General features: G+C 50.4%; 6 protein-coding genes across 6 annotated transcripts; all 6 read right to left on the bottom strand.

The window, feature by feature from the left end:
- Positions 1 to 1,774: 1,774 nt before the first annotated feature.
- Positions 1,775 to 5,746, bottom strand: BDR25DRAFT_270275 (kinesin-domain-containing protein). The gene is made up of 6 exons (XM_033687200.1): positions 5,498 to 5,746; positions 5,411 to 5,430; positions 5,247 to 5,341; positions 3,008 to 5,185; positions 2,659 to 2,936; positions 1,775 to 2,455 (listed from the first exon to the last, which is right to left on the bottom strand). Exons 1-6 carry the CDS (start codon positions 5,500 to 5,502, stop codon positions 2,203 to 2,205), a joined length of 2,829 nt encoding a protein of 942 aa, XP_033542440.1. The 5' UTR covers positions 5,503 to 5,746; the 3' UTR covers positions 1,775 to 2,202.
- Positions 5,747 to 6,287: 541 nt separating this feature from the next.
- On the bottom strand, positions 6,288 to 7,058 carry BDR25DRAFT_270272 (ubiquitin-conjugating enzyme E2 2; the record flags this gene model as incomplete). Its single annotated transcript, XM_033687199.1, has 4 exons — positions 6,922 to 7,058; positions 6,751 to 6,815; positions 6,468 to 6,692; positions 6,288 to 6,412 (listed from the first exon to the last, which is right to left on the bottom strand). Exons 1-4 carry the CDS (start codon positions 6,961 to 6,963, stop codon positions 6,289 to 6,291), a joined length of 456 nt encoding a protein of 151 aa, XP_033542439.1. The 5' UTR covers positions 6,964 to 7,058.
- A 294-nt stretch (positions 7,059 to 7,352) lies between these two features.
- On the bottom strand, positions 7,353 to 10,342 carry BDR25DRAFT_306687 (choline-sulfatase). Its single transcript, XM_033690686.1, has 5 exons — positions 9,219 to 10,342; positions 9,004 to 9,163; positions 7,949 to 8,852; positions 7,850 to 7,898; positions 7,353 to 7,798 (listed from the first exon to the last, which is right to left on the bottom strand). Exons 1-5 carry the CDS (start codon positions 9,875 to 9,877, stop codon positions 7,669 to 7,671), a joined length of 1,902 nt encoding a protein of 633 aa, XP_033542438.1. The 5' UTR covers positions 9,878 to 10,342; the 3' UTR covers positions 7,353 to 7,668.
- Positions 10,343 to 12,909: 2,567 nt separating this feature from the next.
- BDR25DRAFT_295217 (DEAD-domain-containing protein) lies at positions 12,910 to 15,549 on the bottom strand. Its single transcript, XM_033688828.1, has 2 exons — positions 15,029 to 15,549; positions 12,910 to 14,980 (listed from the first exon to the last, which is right to left on the bottom strand). The coding sequence occupies exons 1-2, from the start codon at positions 15,397 to 15,399 to the stop codon at positions 13,288 to 13,290; spliced, it is 2,064 nt and encodes a 687-aa protein (XP_033542437.1). The 5' UTR covers positions 15,400 to 15,549; the 3' UTR covers positions 12,910 to 13,287.
- Positions 15,550 to 15,849: 300 nt separating this feature from the next.
- On the bottom strand, positions 15,850 to 16,873 carry BDR25DRAFT_328613 (uncharacterized protein; the record flags this gene model as incomplete). Its single annotated transcript, XM_033692399.1, has 2 exons — positions 15,850 to 16,490; positions 16,540 to 16,873. The coding sequence occupies 2 exons, from the start codon at positions 16,871 to 16,873 to the stop codon at positions 15,850 to 15,852; spliced, it is 975 nt and encodes a 324-aa protein (XP_033542436.1).
- A 1,413-nt stretch (positions 16,874 to 18,286) lies between these two features.
- BDR25DRAFT_193826 (nucleotide-diphospho-sugar transferase) lies at positions 18,287 to 19,057 on the bottom strand (the record flags this gene model as incomplete). Its single annotated transcript, XM_033684306.1, has 2 exons — positions 18,287 to 18,655; positions 18,713 to 19,057. Coding segments are annotated over 2 exons (714 nt in total), but the record flags the coding sequence as incomplete, so codon positions are not given.
- Positions 19,058 to 19,218: the final 161 nt, after the last annotated feature.

Below are 19,218 nucleotides of genomic sequence, written 5' to 3'. Positions count from 1 at the left end.
CGTCAGTAGGTAAACTGGAGGAGGAGCTTATCCCAGGCTGCTTTCCTCAAGGGCCCAACGAAGTGTATGTTTCCTCCTACAGGCCGTCTATCCTAGGCCTTTTTTACCACCAAAGATATTCGCGAATTCTCTCCCGACTATTCGGAGAGAGCGGAATCCCAGCGAATGAAGACGTTATTAAGCTACTCGGAAGGCTCGTATGTGCTAAACTGCAGCTTACATGAAGAGAAATTCAATTTGCTGTATCGGCCAAGATTGAGGAGCAGGCTGTCAATTGGGAAAGAAATCGTTTCTGCGTCAATTCAAAGTAGATTTGTGGATTGCCAACAACACTGATCTCGTGCACCACACAGCAAAACGGTGAGTTAGACAACAACTTCAAGAGTCAATATCTTACTGCCGCACAGGTATTTCGTCGAGAAAGCTGCTGTGGACGCTGCTGCTGAGACTTCGCTTTTATACTTCTCTCCATAGGATCCCTAAGTTTGCCTGGCTTCGACTTCGATATAGAGCCACTGGATATAATTCTCAATCTATCACATGGGTATTATAGGTTTCCCGACTACGTATGTGCGTACTGGGCCCGTCACTTCGAGAAAGGCCCACCGACCCAGAACTAGGCGACAACCTACAGGTGCTTGTTGAGGTCGCAGGGGTATTCATGACACGCATTGGATTGAGCCTTAGTCGTTATAAGGCGATAGACAGGTCTAACCCGACAAACCCCTGTAGCTAAAGATAACCGAATAATATGCGATCTTTGGTTTGACTCGTCGAAGTCGATCTAACACCGTCAATTGGTAAGCATGTAGGTATGTTTTGGGGGAAATCTGAGGAGATTTAACCTCAAATAGAGTAGACAAGCATAGAAAGCTTGCCAAATATTCTAGACTGACTCTAAAAGGTTATTTAACCACTTCTAGAATTTAACTACTATCTGACAGGGTGTCTTTAACCCGTTCGTTAATTCTGTTGAACCTCGATGTTGGGCCGATTAAGTAGGTTTCTTCAAACTGGACACCAGTATTTCTCTGCAGGTGTTCTCCTCGGATGTAGCCACCCTATTATCAATATTCTTATATTCCGTCCTAAAGTTCTCGTCTTCTACCCCCAGCTTCTTTCAATCCTCCTCGTGGTTGAACGTAGTAGGGTAGTAATGGACTTCAAGAAAATTCTGATACTTCGTCTTAATCTCCGAACCCAAGTCCTTCTGTCTCTAACCCTAACTCCTCTGCTCCTTCCTCTGCCTCTGCGTTTTCTACCACTTCTTCAGCGTCTTTTGCGTATTCATTCTCAACTTCAGCTTGTCGTGTTCTCCTTACCTCTGTTTTCCATTGCTCTCGCTCCCACTTAAGTGTGCTCTGGAGGAATGTCATCTTTCTTTCAGTGCATTTTCGTTTTCTTTTCTAGGGATTGCATTTTGACCATGCTGCAAGGTTCGCTTAGATGCTTTCAGAGTCTTTCTACCAAACCAACCATCTCCACGTTAGAAAAGGGGGAACAAAGAAAGGAAAGGCAGAAGACTATGCTGCGAGTGCAAACCATCAAAAGCAGCAGGTGCGTCTACAGTCTACAGCATCTTATCACTTAATGTAGAACATACCTAAGGGTAAGTTTGTCTGTTAAGCGTCCTGCTCGGATTAGACACGTCAACAAGGAACAACTTTCTGTTCCAAATTCAAATCACCCCTGTCATGTTCCATATTCAGTAGTACAATGCAGTATACGCATCCTATAATCTGAATTCTATTCTCGACTGAGCACACTAATCAGAGGCAGGGATATAAATTCTTCATTTAGAAACAAGAGTTACTAAACCGGCGCATCGACACACCAATTCCCATGAATGCATCGCCATGCGACACTCCGATTCACCAACCTTCACCTGTCCTGTCTGGAGCCACCCTCGCCCGTCATCCATTTGTTCCCACATGCAGCGGAGTGAGGAGCATCCATCCCATTCATAAACCCCCATTCCATTCCCAAAACGCCGGCTCACCAAACGCGCGCGCCAGTCCAATCGGGGAATCCAAAAACTTCCCAGAGCTATGTGCATACGACACTCCTCCAGGCAATCCCCCAAGCGTGCAAAAAAGCTCAACCCACTACACCGACATCCCTCTCTATTCTAAATAGCGTGGTGTAAAGATGTCTTAAGATAAGATACCATCACCTCTCCCGCAAAATCATGATTCACCCCCATCACCGCTGATTAAAAAACCAACTACTCCTCTTCCCACCGGAATTCCCGCTCTCCTGCTGCAAATTACTAAGCACAGGCAAGACCGGGCCATCTTGAACAGGGCCTCCTCCTCCTCGCAGCGGCTTCGCAATACGAGATCCGACGGCGCCGCCGAAAGCGAAGGAAGCGCCGGTAGGCGAACCGAGGCCGCGAGTAGAGCCTGATTTGGCGGCTTCGAGCCGCTCTTTCACGGCTGTGAGTTGGCCTTCGAATCTGAGGATTTTGTTAGAAGAAGAGCTTGGCTGATGGCGTATGTAAACCCAATCTGAATTTGGAGATGTGGAGAGGATGGCTTCAGATTGGTCATATGACGGAAAGTTCCCCTTCCTAGAGGATCTTGAGATTGAAAAAGAAATTGAGAGTGATTGTTTGATCTTGAGATACGAGATTGGAAATGGTAGAAATTCTCCACATACCGATGATTCGCTGCCGTGAGTTTCTCCTGGGAATCCTGGAGTAGATTCTCGAGGCTCTGTATACGTTCATTACGGGCGATGAGCTTGCGCTCTGCGATGGCGACTTCCTTCTTCAGCGATGAGTTCTGTTCAACGAGTTGGCGCTGGACGACGGTAAGCTGCTCTAAGTTGCGTTCAAGGAACATCATTTTCTTTTGCTGGGCGCGGTTGTTGGAGGTGCGCAGCACGTTGTTGTACTGCTCACGCGTTTCATCTAGCGAAATCTCGAGCTCAACGACCTATTTATCCAGAATGGTAAGTATGACCCTTCTTATTCTCTAAGGATGCAGTAGGGGAGAATGCAACTTACCCGCTCACACCGATTCTGGAGATCCCGCATTAGGCTCTTCTTCATATTGTCGAATTCGGCAATTTGTTGCTGGACTGTCTTGCCGTTGATGCCATTAGCAACACCATTCGCGATCGCGCCGCTCTTTATCCGCTGCTGAAGACCATCCACTTCGGTCTTGAGTTTCTGGTTATCTTCCTTAGTACGCGCAAGATCTTGTTTGAGCTCTTGAGCAAGCTCGAGGTTGCCTTCTTGCCGTGCAGCATAAGCATCGGCAAGTCTTGCCTTGAGTTCCTCGGTGTCCTCCTCGGTGAGATTCCGTTCGAGGAGTTCTTCATACGATTGTTGGAGATTTGCAACACGGGCTTCAAGAGCCTCGCGTCGGCGCCCATGGACGTGGTCTTCTTCGCTCCGGGCAGTGAGAGACAGCTCTGCTTGTCGAACAATACCTTGGGTCTCCACGAGCTTTTGTCGGAGATCTTGGAGCGCATCTGGAGCGACGGCCTCGCCATTGGAACTCATCTCGTGTAAAGTGTCAAGCTGGTCGATCATCTTCCGGATGCTACGCTCGTTCTCGCTGAACACTTCTCCACCGAGGTCGAAACCAGCCATCATCTGTGCCATACGCTCTGCCTTCTTTTTCTCTTTTTCGTCCAAAAGCGCGCTAGTCTCTTTTGCGCTCATCTTTGCGTCTAAGAGCTGCTGTTTAATCTCATCCAGTTCAGAAGTGAGCTCCGAGTTAGCCTCCTTAAGACCATCCATCGTGATGAGGGCCTCCTTGCCCTCAAAGTTGAGCTTCTCAACCTGCATTTTCAACTCGTTAATCTCGCTCGTCATCCGCTCGTTGTCTTTGTTTGACTTGGAATCGCGTTCCTTGTAGTACTGAAGCTCATCCTTCGCGGTCTTGAGCATGTCTTCCGATTTCGCGAGCTGCGACTCTTTCTCTGCGACCTGGTCTTGAAGTTCGTTCTCCCGCTTGAGGAATTCGTCCTTCTCGTCTTTGTCTAGTGGTATGCTTGGTGTCCCCGACCGCTCCAGCTCCAGTCTAGAATCCGGTCTTGATGGGGTATCTGTGCCTCTTGCCGCCCCTAATCTTGATGGAGTCTCCGATCGCGATGGGGTCGATGGGGTTTTCCTGCCTGTACCAGGACCCTGTTCCAACGCTGGTGTCCATTTGTCCTTTGGAACCGTCTCGCCCGCACGCCAGAGCGAGACTTCGCCTTCGAGATTCGCAATATACCCTTCAAACGTCGTGACCTGTCCTTGGGCCTTCTTGAGCAGTGCCTTGAGCTCTGCGGGACTAAGCTCCGCGTTGACCTTGGCCTTGTTCTTGATTGTCTTCGCTCGCATTCCAAACCGTAGGGTCCCTAATGTTTCAGCATCGTTGTAGCTACTCGGGGAGCAGTTGATGATGAGAGTTGTTCTGGAATTACCACCCAGTGATTCTTGGAGGATACGCGTGAGTTTGGAATCTCGGTAAGGAATATGTGAAGATTTGCCGTCGGTCAACGAGTTGATAACCATTCCCAGAGCGCTCAAACTCTTGTTGATCTTCTTAGCTTCCTCCAATGTCTGCCCGCTGGCACCCGTCTTTCCAACCTTCTCGGAACCTGCCAGATCGACCAAGAACAGCTGCCCACTCTTCATAGACCCAGTCTCGAGGTTCTTCTGCGTGATGGTGATGACGAAGATTGAATGTGACCGCGAAGACTCCTGATTCATGTTTGTTGCTGCGACCGCCCTCGCGTTCCCACCCCTTCTCATGACTTCGTAGACTTCCGGTACGCTTGACACGTACACCTCCAGCAGACCCTTGACATAAACCCCCCTGTTCTTCTCCTCGTGTACCGGCAGGTTGTCATTGACGGGGTTTAGCAGGTCTCGAATGCGCTCCATGTAAATCTCCATGTAGCTGACTCGGACGGTGTATTCGATGTTGCTTGGGGAGGCAAGCATGCTGGCGAAAATCTGCTCCACGATACGCGGGATAATGCCCTTGCCCTCGTCGTCGTCAATATCGCTCCCCATCATGGTGTACGACTTTCCGGCGCCGGTCTGGCCATAGGCAAAAACGGTGCCGTTGTAGCCATTAAGAATGTCGTCGACAGTGTTGCGGATGGAGAAGTCGAATACGTCGGTCTGGCGGGAGGACATATCGAAGACACGGTCGAAGGTGAAGGCCCCCGAGGCCTCTTTCGACTATATTGTCTCATGGTAAGTAACGTTGAAATACCCCGGTAGTCGGCCAGCTTCGACGCACCTGAATCACACATGTGTCCTCCGTCTTGAATTCGACAATCGGCTCTCCCCCGCTGGCGATTTCCACCTTGTTCTGCGGGCGAAACCGCGCCACCACTGGACGATCGCAAAGTCAGTAACGCGTAGCCCCCAAAAAGGATGTCATATCTGGGGAAGATGACGCACCTTTTATGGTGTTGTAGCTCCTGTCGGCACCACGCGGGTTAGCTTGCACGCCTCTGCTTCCCCCAAACCCCCCCCAGGGCCACTTACGCCATGGTTGCTACAAGATTTCGAGTCTCGGCCCAGCGGCCCTCACGTCGTTGCGCTCGCTCGTTCTCTCAAGCCTGACGTGCGTACGGGACAACTGTTGCGAGGACCTGTCGCGGTACCGTTTGCGTTGGAGGTGACTTAAGGTTCGGCGCGTTGTGTGAAGGGCCCCGCCGTTATTAGGGGAAAACAAATGACAGCAACCCCGTTTCAGAGTAGCGTAGCTCGGCCAAATCACGCACAGCGCCAGTGTGACAACCTGGGAAGGGCGGAGCAAAGGAGAACGCGCAAATGAGTGAGTGCGCAGCAAGTTGGAGACGGCTGCATAGACTTGCGGCCAAGTGATTGGAGAAGTGAATTTGATGCACGCCGCCAAGCACGACTCCCGCTCGGTGAGAGTGCGGCGGGGGGTTGTTCCACCAGCCAAACCACCTCGACGCACCGCCTCCTCACAACGTTCCCTCACTTGTTCTGTGCGACAGGTCCTCGAGTCTTGCTATCTGTGCAGCTTTGAGTCGTTGCAAGTGCATGTAAACTACCAACTACCCATGCTATTTAAAATAAACATGAACCGATATGTGCACCTCATCCTCCCCCTCCTAGACCAAAGGCACCCACATTCATTCATTCATTCATCAATCAGCCGTGCAAGCACCCTGAACGCCTCGCTGTGGGACAAAACACCTAGAGCATTCAAACTTGGTATAACCACTCCTTCCGATCCCTATGAACTCCTCAAACCCACGTCTGGCCGTGCAGCCCCCTAACCCCCCTCCCCCCTCCCCCCTTATCACTCAGTCCTCCCAGCTCTTCTCTACTGTCTCCCGAACCCGCTTGGTATATTCCCGGCGGTTGTCCTTGTATAGATTTGATGCCTCGACGTTGGCAGGGGACGACGTGTTTGGGTCGTTCAGGAGACTGCTCGTCCCTCAGCACGATAAAATGCAAGCACAGCCATATTCATATAGCCTACCTCTGAATGCTTGTTAAGATGGCCGCTACATCATACGTCGGACTCCACCTATTCTGCAATATGTCCAGACAGAGCTCGCCAGTGCCGTACACGTTTGGGTGAAACATCTGGCTTATAAATTTGACGCCGGGCGGCTTGTTGGGGTATGCCTCTTCAAAATGCATCACCAGTCTGAATGTGCCATCTTCGAAGGGTGTATCTGCGGGTCCGATGATGACCGCGTTCCTAGTGCCGCGTGAGTGAAGTCCTACGGAATCGATGTCGTGTGCGGGGATCGCCATACCATGTCATTACATTGTCGGCGATCGGAGAGGCGGACACTCCAGCGGGGGGATCGGTTTGCATTCGCTATGAGCCATCTGCGTCAGCGGATTCAGTAGGATATGTTTGCAAGTTCTTGAGTTGCTTCATGCTTCAAAGTCGTGAAGCTAGACAGGAGCACTCAGTGGCGTACCTTAAAGTCTCGCATCAAACGACGGCGGGCGGGTGTGGACATTGTGGTTCTCTCCTAGGTCCTTTGCGGATTTATTTGTATTTGGAGCGGCTTAGGAGGTAAGAGTATTTTGTGAGGAAGCGTTGGCTGTGTTTCCTGGCACGGTGTCAAGTAGTTTTCGAAAGAGTCGGGGGAGCTTCCCTTTAACAGGGCGGCCCGCATACGCATCACGTGACCGCCATTCCCCGCGAAATGCCCAATCCAGCTAAATCATACTAAAGTTCGCGACTTATTAATGCCATCACTTAGCCAAGGGGGCAAAGAGAGTTTCACAACTGGTTTTAGCTTGATGATTAGTTCCCGACCGTGACGTTTTACTCACCACCTCACTCATGACACTCCTCATACTTAGCATGTTAAGATGATTATAATTACTGCCAAGCATGTTCCATAAACTTTTCTGCTATGTCCAGTGAATGAAGACGCCCAGAAGTAAGGGATCGATATCATGCTCGCAGCAATGCTAACCCGCTTTAACGCTTCATATGATATTGATAAATCGGCCAAAGAAAACGAAAACATTGAAAGACCAACTGTCCAAGACGGTCTGAAAGCATGACTCCCGTGATGGACTTAGCGTCCCTGCAATGAAGATTGTAAAGTGGCCTCGGTGGCACTGGTCGTCGATATACGTTGAGATATCGTTTATGCATGTTGAAAGAAAGCCAGAAATAGAGGAGGATTCATGCCTCAAATCAACTTTCGCACTCACTCGCCAATGGCCCCAGCAGCACCATGATGAGTGGCTGCAGCAGTGTGCTCTCGTCCAAGATAGTCGACGACGGGAAAGCGGGCACGGCGCTCCAACTCATCCAGTGGGATATGGGAACGGATGAAGCTGTGCTGTGTTAGTCTTTTCGACAACAATTGCTTGGGCAAAGGCGCTCACCGTTCCCTGTCATTGTATGGAGGCTGGTAGTCCCAAGGTTCCTTTCGACCTGTACACCGTTAGCAAAGGTAAATTGGATCATCGGAGAAAAGAACTTACCAATCTTCAACGCGCTCCAGACCAGCTGACGTTCACGCTGGCTGAGCAAGACGTCCTTATGAATTTGACTGAGGTCCCATTTCTGTCGAGCCTCTTTCTCGAATGCTGCAAAGGTTTGGGTGTGCTCGGGCTTGGTTGACTTTGCAAGATTCACAAGCTCCTGAGGATCGTTGACAAGGTCGAAGAGCTGCGGAGGATCCACAAGCGAAGTCGTATACTTCCATTTCCCGCGTCGGATCATCACAACAGGAGTTACTGTGCCTTCACCCATGTACTCCCCAAATACTTCATCCTTCCCAGGCTTGTCTGAGACAAGGTAGTCGTATAAACTTACGCCATCAACAGGAAGGATGGCAGAAGCATCACCACCGGCAAGATCAACAAACGTCGGAAGTAGGTCCATGGTAGAGACGGATTCGCTGACACGTTTAGGTGCAAAGCGGGCAGGATAGTTGATAATCATGGGGACGCGGGCACTCATCTCAAACCATGACATCTTGTACCAAAGGTTTCGCTCGCCAAGCATGTCACCATGGTCTCCAGAGAAGACAATGATAGTGTTTTTATCCAGGTGGCAGTTCTTGAGGAGTCTAAGTAGCTTCCCGATCTGGTCATCAACGAAGGTGCATGCACCAAAGTAGGCACGCCTTGCCCGAATAGTAGCTTCGTCTGGAACTGGGTTGTTCCACAGATCGACGGTCTTTAGGAGGCGTACTGAATGCGAATCCTGATCCTCTTGCGCGATACGAACCTTTGGCAGAGGAATGTCAACATTCTCATACTCATCCCAATAATCTTGCGTCATTATATAGGGGTCATGAGGGTGCGTCAAGGAAACAGTTAGAGCAAACGGACGCCGAGTCTGCGGATCAGCACGGACGTAGTCGTAGAGATACTGTGAAGCCTGCCATGGTGACATTAGCAGACGGTAAATAAAAGTGTGTGTGGGATTGCCACTTAATGTTCAAAGCTTGATGATGCTGCCCCACTGACTGTCGCAGATCGATTCTGGGCTGAAAGCATTTAATGTGATACTTTCAGATTTTTCTTCTTACCTTAAACATGACATCTTCGTCGTAGTCCAGCTGATTTGATCGGATACAAGGGCCGGCTTGCATGACCGAGGACATGTTGTGGTACCATTCCTGGCGCTCTTCTGGCTTGTCCCAATTGACAGTCCAGCCAAGATCGCCTGGGTAAATGTCAGATGTGAGTCTGTAGTGCCACTGTCAGCCTGCAAATCCGGTGGAAGGACTAGGCATCCACTAACCTATGCTCGAATCCATGAAGCTGGTCTGGTCCGATAAAATGCATCTTTCCAGCAAGGGCAGTCTCGTAACCCTCGCGGCGGAGATAATGTGCATAGGTTGGAACTTCAGGTCCTAGAATGGAGGCATTATCATAGCCACTAATCTTGCTGGGGAGCTGTCCCGTGCACATAGTGAACCTGGATGGAGCACAGAGTGGGGAGTTACAATAGGCACTCGAGAAGACAACGCCAGTCTCAGCAAGAGCGTCGAGGTTCGGAGTTTTGATTGGGGAGTGGGGATCGTTCATCTTGAGGAGAGGAGCGGCCATTTGGTCTGCCATAATGTATAGAATATTCGGCTTTGTGGAACTGTCTTCTGAGTGCGAGCCACTCGACGCGAAATTCAATGACTGCTCAAGGAGATTTTGCGAAGTAATGAGATCTTCCCCATCCAGCTGGCGTCCTACAAAAGGAGTGGCGCCAGCAGCACCATTGGTGTGGCCATTGCCATTGACAGAAGAAGAGGAATGAAAGGGAAGAGAGCCGCCAACAGGACCATGAGCTTCAAGAGAAATGCCACCGCCAACATCGAGACCCTTAGGAGACGTCGCTTGAGCGGAATGAATGTCGTGAAGCGGCTGTGAGGATGGCTCTCGCTGAAGCAAGATGCTGGGCGCCATGTTGCAGGTTGGAAAGCGGTTTCTCAGTATGTGAAGAGCGACCGGGAGTATTTATTAGAAACCGACCTCGTCGTTTGTGGGACGCATTGACTGTAGCGGTGTGTCCCCGGGGGTGGCTGAAAGAGAAGCGAGAGCCTGCAAAAGAGATTTCTTAAGAATCAAGATACCGCTTGGGACGGTTAAAAGACCGAAGTGAAGGTGAAAGAGGTCGCAGGGTGTTTCCTCTGGGTGGGAGGGGGCAAGGCCAAGTACTTATCAAGAGATTGCGCGTGGTAGCTCATTCGGAGCTTACGACGAACCACCCCTATTCGCGCTAAGCCTTATGAGGAAAGATGTCTTGTGAAGATGAAGAAATGGGTCTGCAAGGTGCCTCCGATATATAGAATCATTGCATAGACAGAGGGCAGAAGGCCATCGATCAAGGATAGAACCCCCCGCAGCTACATCTCCCCAGGCTGAGCGTCGCCACGGTGTCCGGTGACCCTCGCCACTCCAGAACTTCGGGCCGCTGTGTCATTCTGACCCAGACAAAGAGGAGAACAAATCCTGTTTGAAGCGGGTAGCCTACCTGTCAGTCGCAAGCAGATAAAGGGTGCTTAAGTCTTGATCTCCCAGTCAGCTTTGGAGGACGCAATCACTCCAGGGCAGGGAACGCCATGAGAGGACATCAGGGTCAGCATTGTGCACAATGAGGATACATGCAGGGCCCTCGGGTAAGGATACTTGCTGCAGGAGCCGACGAGCAGCTAGATAGGCGGCCGTGATTTGCGTTATTGAGGGCTGTTGAGATAGATGGGAGGCCTGCGTTGAAATCCCCGAACCCTGACCGCAACTTGAGATGAGGTAAAATCCGGCATGGGAATTATGCGCTAACTGCTCACCAGACGATCTGGTTCGTGAGATTCCGAAGCTCTTCTTCATCATCACAGTTCAAGATTCCAATGTTGGGCATATGATCACAGTGATCAGGCATCATCAACTTGACCGGAGATTAACGGAGGCATCCGGGAAGTGGCGGGAGCTGCATCCTTCAACTGCTTTTCTTGACACACCGCTTAAGTGTCCACACAGGAAGCAGTTTGCAAGCAAATCGGCTTCGAACCGAAGGGTTCCAGATGCAGGGCACGTGATCCGTATCTGCATGACCTAGCCAGAAATGGAGATTTTTCACTGGTCCACCAATCAGGACTATTCAATGAAGCTGTCCTCCTGCAAGCCGCACACCAGCTCGATAGCGCTTCTGGATGGCGTTTGTAACGTTGCTGAGCTCTGGATTTCCCATGGAAAGTGGAGTTCGGATGATAATCTTCTTCTCAACAGACCACGTGGGCAGGCTCTCCTGCTTACCCCTCAATTGGCATTGCGCACTACCAATTGCCTGAACAGCACATGTTTTCCACTAGGGCGAGAGGGTTTTTGGCTATATGTTTGAGGTTTCTCAAATCTTTAAGGGGCCGAGTTCGGAGGTATTCCACTACCAGCCAATCAGGACTATTCCTCCCCAAGATCCTGCAGCTCCATCAACATCGTGTTATCGGGCTCCCTGCAGGAAGACAGAGTGAAGATGCAGCTTTTATCTGATAACCACCTCGGCGACCTGCTCAGGCGACACAATTCCTCTCTAAGCGTCCCTCTCCGGGGTTCTGGCTCTTCTCTCAAGCTACGAGGACCCCTGTTGAGGATAGCAAAGACAAGTGAACAATCGCCACTTGGCAATTTTTCCATCCTCCAACGCGTATTCCACCCGGTCGGGTCATCAGCACGCCATCTCAGCTGAAAATCTGCTCTGCTCAAAGCGGGAGACTTTTCCGGCTAAAAAGTGAGAGAAGGCAAATCTTTGAAACTCACCCGAAGAATCGTGTTGTCTTCGGGTGGCTCAACTCCTCGTAGAGCGCAGTATTACCAATACCCTCGGGTCTCAAAGGATTCTCATTCCACCAGCGCTTCCTCAACGAAACGACGTAATAATTATCTCGCTAGTGCAGAAGTCCTTGTCACCAGGTCTTAATCTCCTTCCCGGCATATCAGCTAAGGGAATGGTAATAGAAGATCTGGGTATCGTACTCTCCCCTGAATGCCATTCGAGTGAGCTCCACCCAGGCTTCCATTCTCACCGGAGAAAATAAAATGCATTAATCCACTTAAGAAGGTATGTAGGTTCATCAGAGAGGCTGCAATGCAAATAAGCAACATATGAAGTCTCTGAACTGGAACTCATTTTACCCCACAAATATCACGACCCGCCAAGAAACAAAGCCCCTAAGAACAGATCTAGCTCTCTTTTCAATCTCAACTCTTGTATCTAGATGCCACATCCTGAAGAATTCATAAAGCTCTCATACATTTCCCTAACGACTTCTACCCCAGTCGCTCATACTAAAGTCTACACCAAATCTTCTGCCGCAAAATGGTTTCCTGAAGCGACGAGCTTCTGTCACCGTCACATACCGACTTACCCATTGCGCGAGAGTCTCATTCTCAATGCCCACCTAACCCCAGGCACACCCCCACTACCAGATTTTCTCTTTAGGCTCTAATTTCCAAACATGCACTACCTACAAGCAACCCTCTCACAAGCAGTAACCTACCAATAGCCCCACTCGCACTCGCACTCCCACCATCAGTCGTCAACCTATTCCCATCACCTCCGTCGACTTCCAGCCACCCTCAGGCCAACCGAACCTAATGCAGCAAGGCAGAAATACACTCAAAGCCCTCTGCCCGGTCGCGTTGACTTGTGCCCGTGCTACACATCCACTCCAAACACGAAAATTGTGCGCTCTATGCGGTCACTACCATGTTAACCTCCGTCTCCATTCTCGACCGAAACCTCTCCACAAGATCTCTTACCACATTCAAAAGATCTAACGCAACAGCCCCTCACAAGATTGACTATCCCCTCACCACCACTAAGGCCAAACTTCACGTCATTCTCCCTCCCCTACATCAACACCAACACCGCAACATCACATCGTATTGTATCGCATCACACCACTAACACCACAATTCAGTCAGTGAGAATTTCTTCCATTACACATCATACCAATTTTTCCTTCCCTTCTAACCCATTCCAACCTATCCTACTAAACACCTCTCCCCTAGAACCAAGATTGGAGATGGATTGACAACAAACAAAAACAACAAACAAACATGAAACCCCACAAAATGTCTTAAAAAAATTCCAGTCCCGTCCAGTCCAATCCAGACCTAATCCGATGCAGCCTCTCATCCAGACTCTTCATATTTCGTATATTATACAATCAGGAGAAAATATACACGTAAAGAGGAGGCTGGGAGGAATGGTAATCTATAGTACAAGGTCATATCAGACTCGGTCGGTCGTTGGCTGAGCTATTTCTCAGGATTAGTGTGTGACGTTTCTGGAGGAAAAAAGGGCGGAGGAGACTCTCCTAAAAGAGATTCGACAATTTCCTGTCTCTCCTCTCCCTGTCACCTCGACCACTGCCTCCAAACCCACCGGACCTTCTCTCCCCACCTGTCCTATCGCCTCCTCTCCTGTCACCACCGAACCCACTTACTCTTCTATCCCGACCCGCCCTATCGCCTCCTCTCCTATCACCACCGAATCCACCTCCTGACCGCCTTTCTCCTCCCATTCTATCTCTACCAAATCCACCTCCTGACCTCCTCTCCCCTCCCATTCTGTCGCCACCACCCCTCCTATCACTGCCGAATCCACCTCCCCTTCCTCCTCCAAAGCCTCCGGATCGGCGACCACCACCAAACATGCTTGATGGAGGGTTTGGCGGCTGTTCCATTCCCCATCCATGCTGCGCGAGACGGTTGGCTGCTTCCAACAGGCCTTGTTTATCACTGTACCATTGGAAGCTACCAAACAAGCCACGGAAAGCGTTATCCAGATGCTCTGGGTAGACTCGCTTATGAACCTCCGCTACCTCCTCAATTATCTTTGCTACGTCCTCCGAAATCTCCTGCTCTTCGACTGCCATATCTACAGCTGCGGCTTCTAATGTGTTATCGTGCACAAGCGGGAGTTTGTGAAGGCGTCTCCGAACTTCATGTTTTTCAAGCGGCGAGAGGAAAAGCCAGCCTTCTCCTTCTTTACCCGCACGACCTGTACGACCAAGACGATGGATGTAAATGTCGCGGTCCCTTGGGAGACCAACCTGAATAACGTGGGTTACGTTCGGGAAGTCCATGCCACGAGCAGTAACATCAGAAGAAAATAGAATACCAGAATCAGAAAAGCGGAAACTCTCCGACGCCTTGGTACGCTGACCTTGTGTGAGCTTGGCGTGGATTTCGTAGGCACGGCAGCCATGGAGTGGCTTATCGCGTTTGAAGCCTCCAGAAAGCTTGAAAAATACCGAGGAGGCGAGGGTAACTTCGGCGGTAGAGTTGAAGTAGACAATAGCTTTGAATGGACGGTCGCCGCGAGATTTGGCATGTCCTACTTCGCGCGAGACGAGTTCGTAGAGGGCAGGCATGATGTTTTCGAATCCGGGGAGATGGACAACCTTTTGCGGGATTCTTTCGTGTGTTGGTGCTTCGTCCTCATTGACGCACTGGACGAAGTGGAAGCCCGGCTTCAACGTACTCCGGACAAGGCTGACGACTTCGCGAGGAACAGTTGCAGAAAACATCAGAGTCTGGCGGTCCACGACTTTTGGGTCCGGGAGATACTGTTTGATTTCCTCAATGTCCTTGGAGAAACCGTCGTCTAACAGGCGGTCGGCCTCGTCTAAGACCAGACTGTTGAGCCTCGGGGCTTTAACACCCGAGTACTCATCGGAGAGGATATCGAACAATCGGCCAGGGGTGGCAATAAGGAGATGACAGCCTTCCCTTTGTGTCTTCTGAAGCATCATTCTCTTTTGTGTGCCACCTACTGCAACCTGCACCACCACGCCTGTGCCTGATGTGATCTTCCGAGCCTCAACCGCAATCTGCTCCGCGAGCTCTCTGGTCGGCGACATGACGATGGCCCTGATATCGTCTGCCCTGCCCTTTTTGTAGCCGCGAGGCCGCTCCCCTAACTTCGGATCTTCTGCTATGATCTTTTGGATGACCGGGACCAAGAAACCGAGCGTTTTGCCAGTACCAGTCTTGGCTTGAGCAATTCTATGGTTATTTAGTTGGGGAATCGTTATATTGCTAGGCTTTGCTTACACGTCAGTGCCAGCCAATGCCTCGTTGATTGTCCTCGATTGCACGTCTGTCATTGTATCTATTCCCATCGATCTCGTGATGATGTTGATCACATTTGGATGCACCAGTCCGCGTGTCGCAAGCTCTTTGAACTGTGTAATAGGCTCATATGAGCTGGCAGGTGCATCGACGTGAACCTGTGCGGCTGCGACCTGTCGCCACTTTGCGCTCTCGTGGAATGCGGCAATAGCGACGCCCGGCGTTCGAGGAACTATTCTCCATATTGCGGGCGACGCCTGGGATACTGTTCCGAGAGTGACCCTAGATGAGATCACGGCCGACGATAAATTCCTCGAAAGAGACACCGGACATCTTCGCAGTGCGCCGAGCATGATCGCAAGGGATGCAGAGGGGAACTCCGCGAAGAACAGGTCAATTACAAGGGGTATCGAAAAAGAGAGTGGTTAAATCAATAAAGCTTCTAAATAACGTGCAAAATAGCTGGGCCTCGCAATGAGAAGGAATGGGGCATGTGGGAGCAGTTGTACCTTAGGAGAGTAGCAGAACTTTTTTCCGAGGGACTTGAGGCGCCTTTCCCGTTTAGCATGGCGCTACCGCTATCTTATCGTCACGTGATATTAAATGTCCCTTGCGCCCACCGACTATTCCTAGCATTATTGTATTAACACCATTTCAGAGAACGGCGAGAATGGTTTGCAACGCGTACCAATTTAATGTCTATCTGATCGTATTATCGTAACCAAAGTGACTAGCCAGAACCATCTCAAAACGCCAGTCTACGGCTTATTTAGAAATGGATGAAAAGCAGGTAATTCACTAATTCAATCAATCCTCTCCACCCGACCTTTCGAAGTCTGATTCCTCTCCGGACCAAGGATGACGACACCTTCTGATAGACCTTGTTGAATACCCCCGGTTAGTCCTCGAACCCACCAAATCGTCAAGTCATTAATAGCCTGTCCGACTTTGCCGTCATTCATCCGGCACACTGTCTGCGACAGCTGCAAGCTCCTTCGCCCCAACTCATCTACCGTCGTGATGCTCTTACTAAAGAGACGCTGCGTGACCTTGTTCTCCCTCTCCCATCGATATGCGTGCCCAATGAAGAGCCTGATGTAGGGCAGGAGGAATTGGATTAGGACGAAGGTTTGGAAGACGATCGAGGCGGTGAGGCGGTGGAGTAGTGACGGGTTTTGGACAGGGCCTTCTTGAGACACTGAACCTTGTTGTGGGAAAGGTATCAAGGCGTGGGCGTTAGGGTCGTTCTGCAGGTCAAGGATGCCAACGGGAATGGCGGCCTGTAGGCTGAGGGTTTCCTCCGGCGTCAAGTCCGCTGGGATTCCTCGCAGAAGGTATGTCATGCCATGGAGGTAGAGCTGGCGGGCAAGGACGGCTGACGCATCAGCAGCACCACGAGCGAGGGCGTTGGACTCTTGGTATGCTTGAGTCAAGAGGCTGATTCCTGACAACAGTTAATGGGTGTGTTTGAAGAAAAGACGAGTTTGCCATACCTTGATTAGAGTACTTCCAGTTTATGCCAGTCTCCGTTTCTGAAAGAGGGAAGGGAGGAGGTATAAAGCTCAACGATTCAGGACGCTCGGAGACGTCATCTCGAAAGTCGATTTCCTCAGTATCGGATGACACAATCGAGTCTCGATTTGGTGTTTCCCGGCCAGCTCTTGACGAATACCTTGGAGGAGGAGACTCCGGGGCGGAGACCTCAGTGCTTATGCTGAGACTCTTGATATGTATCGAACGGCCACGGAGGTCACTGATAGACCGTCTGATGGAGGGGAGAGTAGGTATCCGGGTTTGGACAACAGCAGGGAGAACCAAATACAACATGCTGGGCTGGATGTCTTTCTGGTCTGTGTTGGCAGAAGTCGATTCGAGTTCTAACGAAGGTGCGGGTGCTCTTCCGTCTGGCGCCATATTCACTGCTATTAAGTACAAGATAAGCTACGCAGTACTACAATTCTCTCGCTGCCGCAAGCTCAGGTCATGGATGGAGGTCAAAATTATGCATGATGGAGAAGAGCCGAGTGCGGCAGCTCAAGATAAATTTGGACGCCTGCGTGGGTGGTTCGCATGACATAAAGTTTGGCCCAAGTGGGATCCAGATTAGAAGACTGGTTAGGTACGGTGAGGAGCTTGTGAAGCATGTGAAATTGGTTGGTTTTGTTGAGACATGCATGAGCTCGCTAGTGCCCGTTTTACGAAAACGATCGGGCTTCGGCATGATGAAGGGCACCACAGCATCGAGTCAAGAAGACATGTGCTTATTTGCTGCGTACAACTTTCCCACTATCCATCACAAGCTGAGCTTCTTGTGCCAATCCGTTATCATCGAATCGCTTGCATCGCTCGAGATCGTGGGTTGAGCGCCACCGGCCACAAGCGAGAACCACCCCGGGCCTGGAATGTGCAATCACAGACGGTTGCCGAGATCAACGCCTTATCTTAATGGGACGGAAATGTACAGAGGGCGGGCGTTGGCGTTTGGACTCAAATCTTCATACGAGGTTGTCCGAATAGTGCTCATTTTCAAGCCTCATCCTAGCCCTTCACAAGAGAGATTTGAGGGCCGCGATGACGACTTCAAAGGCATGTTAGTGCGCCATTTGCATCGGGTGATCACACAATTCCTAATTGTCCCTACAAGATGAAACATGTTCTCCTGATATTCAAAGTATACTCTCCGAATTGTCACGCCTCAAAATTAACATAGCTATCTCTTCGTTCGATGCTGCATATTTCCGTCATGAAGGGGTCTCGTCTTTGCAAACCTTGGCGGTTTGCCATCCACTTCTAGTCTCTGGAGCGTTCAAGACCTGGCAAGCTTCCTTCCCCACCACACTATACCAAACCGCAGCAATCCTGATAGTGGAGGCCGAGATGCATGTGAAGGATCCAGCTTGTTATCATCCGCGGCTTGGTGATGATCAAGCAGACATCGACGATGGTCAGACACAGCCAACTTCTCGAGGACGTGCATACACAGGATAAGACTAGATGTCAATGTTATCCAAACAAGAGGTAAGAAGGTAGACCGGGTTCTGCGAAATCTAGTGGTACGTCGAGAGTGCCGTTGGGAGCCTTCGACACCGTGACGATGGGAAGAACGTGAAGGCACCCCCTTCAACTCTTCAAATTCGTCCATCGTTCTGCCGCCTTCCAATAATCTTCCATCTCCTTCACCAGACTTCTCCACATCGCCTTCGTCTTCTCATTCGCAACGTTACCCCCTTCAGCTCCCTCCCACCCCTTAACATGTAAACTCTTGACCCCTCCAACAAGCTCATCCACCATCTCTCCATCGTTCGCGCTCCACTCGATCGGAATCCTAGTCCAAGGCATCTGCCCCTCTAGCCTGTGTACATAAATCAATAAATCTTGTTCAGGGTACGCTGCATTGGGAGGGGCGTCCGGGCCAGTCAGCACATAGCGGTAATAATCGAACATCTGCTCACTGGGTGCGAACAGCATGAAGCATGCACAAAGGTAGTTAACATGGCCTGGTTGTTCCCATTCCGTTTGGTCGCCGTAGGTGTCTGTGCTAGCCGCCATGATGAATTCTTCCGGGGGCTCGAATACCTTTCTCCCATGGCTATTTCCTTCAACGTCATCCTTGCTCTCGCCCCCAGTCTTTCTCGTTGCATTACTCGGCAAAGTCTTCACCGGCACACTATACCTCTCATCCAGAAAAAGCCCATCCAACCTTTCTAGCAAAAAAGAATCCGCATCTAAATAAAGCACCCTCTCATAATCTGTCAACTGCCACAACCTCAGTTTCGACAGCACATCCCTAAACCGTGATCCCATGATATAGTTCTTATCAAATAGATCTGGTAAATCAAGCGGCTGGACTTCCACAATCGTCGCGCCCTCTTTTTTCAGAACATCAGTTTGGCTCTTAGGGACTTGAGGTAGAACGAGTACGAGAAAGGGGACGCCGTCGAATTTAGTTCTTGTCTTTTCTGCATGCATGATTTGGTAGGTGAGGAGTCGGACTGAGATGAAATATGGGTCCTTAAGGAGAATGGATGTGTAGTCTGTACTGTTTTGGTGTTCAAGGGCTTCCTTAGAGGTTGGCGGGCCGAGGAAAGTGGCGTATGCGTATTTAGGCTTTGTCTTCCATGGCGGAGTAGGAAACGTTGAGTGCAGGCCGGAGATCGGCCGCGCGAGAGAGG

Source organism: Lindgomyces ingoldianus, assembly GCF_010093535.1.
Source record: "Lindgomyces ingoldianus strain ATCC 200398 unplaced genomic scaffold BDR25scaffold_38, whole genome shotgun sequence".
Lineage (NCBI taxonomy): Eukaryota > Fungi > Ascomycota > Dothideomycetes > Pleosporales > Lindgomycetaceae > Lindgomyces > Lindgomyces ingoldianus.
This window is presented reverse-complemented; position numbering and strand designations above follow the sequence as displayed.